The 9,411-nt window shown below is 36.9% G+C and overlaps 1 protein-coding gene across 3 annotated transcripts; it reads right to left on the bottom strand.

Moving 5' to 3' along the window:
• Positions 1 to 2,381: 2,381 nt before the first annotated feature.
• Positions 2,382 to 6,888, bottom strand: LOC108631165 (RING finger protein 121). Of its 3 annotated transcripts, none has more exons than XM_026818680.1 (9): positions 6,671 to 6,888; positions 5,829 to 5,863; positions 5,588 to 5,729; positions 5,360 to 5,514; positions 5,052 to 5,280; positions 4,749 to 4,984; positions 4,545 to 4,661; positions 2,571 to 2,664; positions 2,382 to 2,499 (listed from the first exon to the last, which is right to left on the bottom strand). In XM_026818680.1, the coding sequence occupies exons 2-8, from the start codon at positions 5,849 to 5,851 to the stop codon at positions 2,616 to 2,618; spliced, it is 951 nt and encodes a 316-aa protein (XP_026674481.1). In that variant the 5' UTR covers positions 5,852 to 5,863; positions 6,671 to 6,888; the 3' UTR covers positions 2,382 to 2,499; positions 2,571 to 2,615. The 3 variants fall into 3 exon arrangements, with proteins under 3 accessions (XP_026674481.1, XP_017890391.1, XP_017890392.1); XM_018034902.2 differs by lacking the exon at positions 6,671 to 6,888 and adding an exon at positions 6,135 to 6,279; XM_018034903.2 differs by lacking the exons at positions 2,382 to 2,499; positions 2,571 to 2,664; positions 6,671 to 6,888 and adding an exon at positions 6,135 to 6,279 and having other exon boundaries at positions 2,890 to 4,661.
• Between the last annotated feature and the right edge of the window lie 2,523 nt (positions 6,889 to 9,411).

Consider the following 9,411-nt stretch of genomic DNA (forward strand, 5'->3'; position numbering starts at 1 on the left):
AGGCATATCAGTCTGTGATCCACCGTTTTTTGATATTTCCCGGTATTCGCGAATCGTTTTTATCGTTCATTCCTAAACCCTGAGGAGTTCAAGACGTTGAGCCATTCACAGCCTCGGGCTCGACTCACGTTTCGATCCACCCTTTACAAACGTTCTTCGTTGGTCTTTTGTCCAGTTCGACAACGATACGAAAAAAACTGATTTGATTTCACTGCCATCGTAGCATTCTAGCACTTACGAGGTGATATTTGCGGACTTTAATAATAATAGGAAAGGCTGCAGACATGACTGCGAGTCAAAATTGTGTACTCGTTTATACGAAGGAGTACGTAAACGAAGAAGATACAAGGGAGAGAGAAAAAACGATGCGACGTTTTTTTTAAGAAGATCCTGTGTAATCGAGTTACCTTTACGCTTAGCATGGCCACCCTTCGAGCGAAACAGCGCCGCGAGAATTCCGACGACGAAACGAATGCGCGATATCAGTAACTGGAGAATACGTCCAAAACAAAAGACAGTTTTTAATCAAATCTCCCTGTATCGGTCTTCTCGTAAAACGATGTTTGTTTTACAAGAAGACCGGGGCCAGAATTCTCGCGCACGCTCGATTCCGTGCGGATTAATTTATTAATCGTTGCTCGACACGAATCTTCGCCGTCGACGGTAAACCGTCCGCTGCTGTGACGTCGGAGGGCGAACCGCGATCGGCACGCGACTAAAAGAAAGCAATACTTCGTAACTATCGTGTATGTCTTTAAATTAAAGAAAGAACAAATGCGAGAGAAAGAGAGTAAGAGTAAATAGAAAGTAGAGCGAGCGTGTGAACGTGTATTAAAATAAAATAAAAGAATGCCGCGAGTGAACGAGAGCTATCGTAATAAATTAATATATAACGAAATTGTGTTAAGCAGTAGATTGGGGTGGGTGGGTGGGGGGGTTTTTGGGGTAAGTGCGCATTTCTGTATACTTTTCTTTCATTTAGCCCTAATCAACGGCTAAGAGTGATTTCAATTGGTCAGTAACCGGTGTCTCGTTGTGTTTTTCCTTATTCTCTCTTTTGTACATAATTGATACATTAACATCGCACTGTCGTCGATCGAATCGTTCGTTGCGCTTTTCTTCTCGTTCCTTTTTTCTTTTATCACTTTTTTTTTTATCAAGGAATGTCGACGCGCTGCGCTGTTAGCGTGTCTCCCGTATAATTAGGTAACACGGCATGCGTAATATTGAAGTGTGGCGACGCTTTTTCTATTGCTCACGAGTCTGGGACATTGGCATCGATGACCGATGATAATTTTTTAGGGTAACCGCAAGTAATATCGATGTAGCGATAGTTTCGTAAAAGCCACATCATCCACGAGATATAAAAACGAGAACGGAGATAAGGCAGTCACCTAGAGCCCTTTATACTTTCGTATAGAGTACCGGTGGTCTAGATAAAAAGTGAATACGAGTACGAAAACGAGGCAAACGATTAGCAATGATTCCTTCCTCGCGATTCGCGGCCGGCGATCGCGTAACACGGATGAATGAAACTGACAAAGGTGCACCATCCTCCCTTTGTCATACGAGAACCGTGCCCGGGTTTTCTACGGGCCGCTCGTCATAAGTTCGTCCGTTCTTTCTGTAATTTTTTGTGTTCTGTCCTTTCGTGAAGAAATGTACATATTAATTATTGCGGTCATTATGTAAATAACTCGTCAGATTACTTGGACAACACGAGAGAAACGGAGAGACGCGAAAGAAATGAAACGAGATGAGACGAGACGAGAAGGAGACACAAAACACACAACACGCGCGCGCAGTCTGTCCGCGCGAGGTTTATTTTAAAGACTCATTATATATATATAATGACTACCATGTAATGATATTTAACTGATAAGATAACATATATTCTATACTCTTACACGCTAAGTACTCAATAAATATATCTATAAAATTTCCCCGTGTTTGTGATTGTCTGCCCTTTTACCCATCCTGTCGATCCCGTCGTATTCGTGGCGTCTAAACCCCAACAATTCAAATCTGTGAAAACCGATTGTTTCATCTCCCTGGCACCCGACTTTTCGAACCGCTTTAACCCTCCGCATTCCGATGCCTCGGCCCCCGAAGTACGAAGGGTTAAAAGATCCGTGCTCGGGTCGGGTCAGTTTGCACGTCTGTTAAATGTTCTCTCACCTCGCCCGTGTCTCACAAGTCGTACAGTTTTCTTCCCCAGGATAGTAGCGAGAGGTCCTTCAGGCGTAATTGTATAAACAAATATTTATATAATATAAATGTACAGCGGTGTTCTCGCTACGAGTCCGAAGGTCTGAAAAGGTACCCATGAGTGCGTGATGTGATAAAGAAAGATAGGTTTTTGCTAAATGAATAACGAGAGATTATGATTAAAGAACTTTTAGTAATATCATTGACGGTGTTATCATTTCTCTCATTCGTAGACGGATTCAACTTGACATTCCTCCCCGTTTAGATCTCGTACCTCTCTCGGCATACGACCTTCGTAACAATTGAACCAAATTATGAAAAATGCATCTTTCCCAGTGTTTGATGAAACATTTTATACGTACGATCCATCGACTAGGTATTATAGTATTTAACGCAGATCGACCCCCTTAGAGACTGGTCGTATTCACGTTCCCTTTGACGGTATCTTCAGTCACTCTGGAAAAGTTCGAAAACGAAACGGGGGATAAGAAGTTGAGTCAAACGACTTCTGTTCGATTAGCCATGTGGCGCGAGGTAGGGGAAATTGCAGATATGAGATATGATGAAGACGTCTATCTAACGCATATGATTAATGAGGAAAGTCTAATTGTTACGAGTTCCTACTGATCTACTGTTTTATATAATCTTTATTGATGAGAAATAAATTTTACAAAAACTTGGTCTGTTTTTTATACATCATTTATTATGTGGAGCAACGTTCTTTATGTTTTGAATTCTTACAATTTATATGTATATAATTCCCTTCGAAATATTTACAATAATTACGCAATTACCTGGTCGTTTTTTAAAAAGAAATTTCGCAAACGAGTTCAGTTCTATACTTATTTTATTTCTTGCGATACGAAGATTTAATCGATTGAATCTTCAAGTTTCTTATTGTACAACGCTTTTAATTTACAATAGTACAACATTTTGTACAAAGCTTTTCTAGGAATTTAACTATCGCGGAACATTTCGTGAAAATAAATTTTGCGTTAATTGAGCGACTGCTTTGTTGAATTCGATAATGGAAAAATACTTTCCAAAGATTTTCTTGAAGACTATCAGTGAATTAAAAGAAGAAATATTTATATATTTTTTATTATATACTTTACTATTTCGTTTGTAATTCTGAAACAACTCGGCAGGAAAACGATTTAATAGAAGTAATATCATATCGAAGTGCAAACATGGTACATTTCGAAAATAAATGCAATACAAACGAAGTAATACTTATAACAATATCACAAATAATTTAGTTCTATTGTTAAATACAGCTGTTTTTAATTACGTTCCAGAAATACTGATTCTAATACCTTCTAAATAATTAATTACCCTGCGCGTATATATGTATTTATTTCACTAAATAAAATCGATCCTTCGTTATACAACAAAGTTTAATTGAGTGCAGGGAACGAATTTCTAATTCATTTCAACGCGTTACTGACACGCAAGTTCGAAATTCATAAAACTAGATCGTTAAAATTAGCAATGATGTTTGTTAATAAGAGATAGAATACAGTTAGTGCATACCCTTGGAAAGTGTCATGAATAATAAGTATACCAGATGAGAAGTTATTTGATTAATACAAATTTATAGTTTGACTAGCTTGAAGAAGGAAGTGGAATGACGAAAGACTGTTATCGCTCTCATGGATTGAAGATATTTCTACACATACAACGAAACGTTTCGATGAAGATTATCCGAATTGTATTCTTTCTAAAAACGCTACAGCTAAATTTCGGTAGAACTATTTCCGTACTAAAGTGAAAATCATACTAAGTTTTTTTTTCTATTGTCAATAGCTCTTTCTTAAATTGTACAAAATTCGGAACTGTTCGTTACCCTTACGCTATGTTAAATTTCAGTTAATTCGGATAATCACAGTTCATATATTTGTATTTGAAAATGCGCATTTCAATAAAATTTTACAATAATCAATGAATGTCTTACAGTCATTAAAAAAATAAAGAAAATGATTTAAATGTTAAAATTGATTATTAATTAAATAAGAACTGGAAATCCTCATATACACACACTAGGAAATAATCTTTGGAAGAATTGCTATGAAGTGTTACACAAACGGGATGTAAATTTGACATAGTACAGAAGAAGTTTATAACGTTGGGATCGAATTACGATTAATAGTTGAATCACAAGTGGGACTGGAGTCACGTACTTCTAATAAAATTCGTTGTTGTAAATAACAAATATTTTAGCGACAATGTGTAGAAAAATACAAATAGATGTTTGTTTACATGAATAAATTATTAGTTTTACGGAAACACGATGATGCCCTAAGTGCAATTCAATTATCCTAGTATCCGATACTTACTCGAGGCCTAGGCCCCAATTGATACATTGAACGAGAAACAAAATTAACGGTTGCCAAGCAAGTAACCACCTAATCCAGTCCAGTAGTTGTCCGTACAAAACATGAGGTCGTTCCCATCTTTATATGTCATTAAGGCTCATACAAGCTTAATTCCACGAAACGTTATTAATGAATCAGCATCATAGGCAATGTGAAAAAGGATACGGATTGCAGAACATCTTCTTCAGATCAACCTTCTCCTTGCAGTATGGACAGGTTTGTTTTTTTCCTACAATGCACCATCCTCTGATACAGAATTCGTGGAACACATGGTCGCAGCTGAGCTTGTACGTGTTCTCGATAACACCGAGTTCATTCTCAGACACTAACAGTCTGTTACCACATACTGCACAGACACCAGGTTCCAAAGTCCTCGTGGGCATATGGCCTGGTACATAATACTGAAAATTATTTAATATATTGCACGAGCTGGTGTATGTAAGAGTACGTAGCATACTTTATACACACCCCAATATGCGAAGCCATTTTATCGGCGCATATCTCTGCGACGTCTCTTCCTAATACTCCAAAGTAAAGACCGTAAAACAACATAAGCAAACCGCAATCCATCCATATTTGCGGTTTAACTTCAAACACCACGTGTAAACCGAAAAACGTGGCTATCATTATGATATAACTTATTATACCCAATACGTAGCTAAATTTATAAATAAAGAGAAACCATTTGTACACCAATCTATAAAAAGAATTCGATAAATTATTAAATGGAATGTATGTTAAAAGGGTTTATATACTTGTAGTAGCAATTTGCTGACCTTGGTGTGGTGCCTGCTATAGGCTTTTGAATAGCTTTCCTCACTACTAATCCTGTTATACAAGATGTGACTAACCAAAAGAATATAAACCTCCACCAATGATTTTTTAAACTTAATCCAAATGGTATAATCCACATTGCTATTAAAGTAACGAACTGAAATGGAATATATTTGAAGTATTGAATATATGAATATCGTATTAAGCCAGAAGCTAGAATCATCCTTTACCTGATATGATTTATAATGTATTTTTTTCCATTCGACTAATATAACTTGTGCTACTACCAATGTTACAAATAGAATAAGCAGCATCTCTACGTGCATCACCTCGTGCCCCTGATGTTGTTCGTGCATTTTCGTATGCTGCACCCTGAAATTTTCGAAGTGACATTATTTCCAATAATTAAATATAGAAAATCGTATCGCAGATTATCTCTATTAATTATTTAAAGGGCGTGTTAATATTCACTTCCACTTTTCTTCTACCGTCATCTCATCTTCGGTCTGAAACAAAACATATTTATAATAAAAGGATCGATTTAATATAAAAAAATATTGTTAATCGTTCCCTTAAATATAGACGATCGGGCAATGAACTCATTACAGTTAATGGTAAAGAGTTATGTTAAAAGCAATAAAAAATACGGAGAATCGTAAAAATTATGTGTATTTTAAAAATATTATCTGTGAAGGTTATATTTGCGCAAGCATGGCTTACGTGGACAGTGCAGTTAAGTGTAACGCGAATACGTTTTCAATTAAAATGATATTGTACCTTGTTTGGGGTTGCGTAATGCATAATTAACAATCTATATATTAAATTTTTACTTAAAAAATAACGTTTTTAATAAACTGTCATAGTACGCGCACACCTCTGCGGAAACATTGTAGAGTACTGTTCACACTGGTGCAGGTGCAGGCCCGATTAATTGATAATTGCTACGATAAACTGTCTTTTATTTCTAACAAAATAAAACGGTACACGAAATGAAAAAAAATGATCGACGTTTCATAACATATTATTCTAACGCTTTAGAATCAAATATTTCAAAATATGCTTGTTTCTGTGTATAAATTATCGTGAAAAGTGCGGATATATCTTCGACTTTCCATATAGAGGCTAGGATTTCCTAACTGAGTTAATGACGTTAAAGAACTATACAAGGTAACGTCTAAACTATATTATTTAAATCTTGAGTGCATTTGTTAAATAATTTCAAGGTTCGGAGAGCCAGAAGTATTTGTTGATCATTGCATTCAAAGAGACGAATCTATAATTTTCGTCGCGTATTCAAATAACAAGCGCGTTACCGATCGTGGTTTCTCGCGTCCGGTCGGGTTTGGTCGGTTTTTACACCACGCCCATCGCTGCTGGCCAGAGAGGGAAGCTGGTAATTCACTCCGCGGAGTAGCAATATGAGCGTTTGTACCGTTTCTTGAGAAAACGCGCGACGTGACGAAAATTCCATCGCATCGTAGAATCGCGCGTCGATATAAGTGTCAACCGGTCACGCGCCTGTTCCGCGGTCTTCAGTGAAGTGCTGTTACAGTGTCCCGTGGATCTGGTTCTTCGCCTCGTACACGGGAATTTGTGGTTAGTTTCGGAGTTGCTCGCGTACAGAAGGAAGGATACTCACCGCCGTTCGTCGGTTCATTTGCCTCGAGGAATTGCTTTCGGTGAGTAAGAGCAAGCGTACGTCACGATCGCGTCCGTTTCCCGTTTGCGTCTCGCCGTTTTTGCCCGTGTGTCTGTCACATCGCCCCGCATATTGCCGACAGACTTTTTACGCGAGAATATCGCCGAGCTCACATGCCGCCGCTTCTGCGAACGTGCAAATACGGCCGCGAACGTCGTCCAACAACGTTCAATTCCAACGTGAATGACAGTTTCTCAGACCGTTCCCCGAACGAAACAGACGTTCGTAGAATTTCGGATTAATTTTCAATTTCGAAGTGTCGCGTACTTTGATTTTCGTTTCGTTGGTCAAACTTTGATTTGACATTTGTTACGCACTATTGCGGTCACTGGTGTAAAGTTTGTGGGTTCTAAAAGAATCCTTGTGTCGCCGAAATATATGGACACTATCGTGATTTTGTTTTGTGAAATTAATTTCATATAAAATTATTTTGTGTGTTACGTATGTAATATTATGGGTAAGTAAATGTATGTTTAATTTATAACAATTTCCCAAATTGCATGATATGCATTTAATATAAGGAGACGTACATTTCTTATGAGGCTTATTTTCCTCATAAGATAAATCTGAACAATTCTCATATGTATACTTGTTCTTTCCGAATGATCACGCTTCTTGACCGTACAATTTATCAATAGCAGATAGCAATTTGACTCGGTTCTTTAACAGGTAGTTTCGATACGCTGTTAGATATTGTCAGTATGTGCAATGCCCTGGCAAAGAAACAGCGATGAATTAGGCCAATAGCTTATCCACGGTTTTCATCTGACTGACAAACCAAATACCTATCGTAAATACTAGCCACGTTTTTAACATTCGACAGCATTGTCAATATCGATATTTGTACTACAGATTAAAAAGAGAATACATTTTTATTCATAGTCGGTCGTCAGTGGGACACAGTTCGATCGATTGTTAAAATATTCTAATGTAAACTTTGAAATTTGATATTTCGGAGTAATTAATTTATCAGTTTATTAATAATATTCAGAGTACAGCTTTTATTAGTAATTCCTAATCTAACACTGATTCACATAATATTAACTTGCAACTGATAATTACTTCAAGCACGATGCTGAAGTTATAATTTATGAAATTCATTACAAGGTAATTACGTCTTACTATCGCTGCCGCCATGTATTAAGAGGGAAAAACTGGTTTGAATTAATATGCCCTCTAATCCAATTCATATCGCGTGGAAAAAAGTGTTGAACGTAAGTTACACGGCGCCCAGTTTACGCTGAATCAGTCAAACAACTCGAAAGGAGTAAAATCCTCGTAGCTCGGTCGGTCGTTCGTTCGGATGTTGTATAAATTGGCGGCTATCCAAGTTTCCGTATACCTACTCTCACTACGTTCTCCTTGTCCCGAGTCCGCGCTATCACATTCCTTGTTAGCGTAACGTACGCTGTCTTTCCACACGATTTTGCGCGAACTACTTTTCCTATCCGCCACGTACAGCGGTTTAGCTTGTAAACAAACAGAGATTGGATTACAGGCAAACACGTTTTAGTTTTCTTTAATTTAATTCATCCACAATACACTGCATGTAACAAATACTATAATAAAAATGACTAGGATATTTTATTTTATAATTATTGTGATATTTAATACAACATCTGTATTTGTAATTAAACCTCGATACGCGTTCTTCAGTCCAGTATTTTTTATAGCTTTCCAGTTTCTGTCTGTTATTATGCGAACGTGACTAACGTTATGTCATTTCGTCAATACACTTAAGAGGCATGCTAATGGACGTTTTTCATAATCCCATGATACCTTATAAAGCGTATTCTTAGAAGGTTGCAAGGTCGTGTTCACCGTTACATTTAATATGGAAAATGTACATAACGTTTTGATATTACGTTGTTTGCAAAATTTGCTTCGTCTCTTCTAGATGCGCTAGAAAGATACGATTTTTAATATTCTTCCTCAATTTGTTAATGCTAATTTTTAATTAACGTGTCTGTCGATTAGGAACATGAGAACAATTTTTATCATGGATATGAAAGTGAGTATCGTATACTGGATACCAGCGGCCTTTGCGGTTAGTTTGCGGTGATAGTAATTCTGGAAATGAGCTAGGGATGCATATCCTCGTAAATCACAGTATGTACTGTACGTACTAAGAGGTATATGTTAACCATTGAAGCCACAATCGATATTCCGGTTAAAGATCGAAAACTGCCAATTGTTAGTCTTTATACCTAATTAAGGATTTATAATATCAATTCAGAAAATGACAATACGTATTAATAAATAATAATAATAACTTTATTAATTGGTAGAACCTTTTTTGATACATAAGTAATAGTATATAAGGCAGTTCTGTGCACCCGAATAACAAAAAGTAAA

The sequence above is a fragment of the Ceratina calcarata genome, unplaced genomic scaffold (genome assembly GCF_001652005.2).
Source record: "Ceratina calcarata isolate Rehan_Ccalc_2016 unplaced genomic scaffold, ASM165200v1 scaffold84, whole genome shotgun sequence".
Taxonomy (NCBI): Eukaryota; Metazoa; Arthropoda; class Insecta; order Hymenoptera; family Apidae; genus Ceratina; species Ceratina calcarata.

What these genes read in the sequence shown, in the direction of transcription:
- LOC108631165 (XM_018034902.2), bottom strand. Translation starts at nt 6,158, where the DNA reads ATGCATTACGCAACCCCAAACAAG. An exon ending in TACATTATAAATCATATCAG is followed by an intron (nt 5,515 to 5,587) that starts GTAAAGGATGAT and finishes ATTCCATTTCAG; the next exon opens with TTCGTTACTTTAATAGCAAT. An exon ending in AAGAAGATGTTCTGCAATCC is followed by an intron (nt 4,662 to 4,748) that starts GTATCCTTTTTC and finishes TGACATATAAAG; the next exon opens with ATGGGAACGACCTCATGTTT.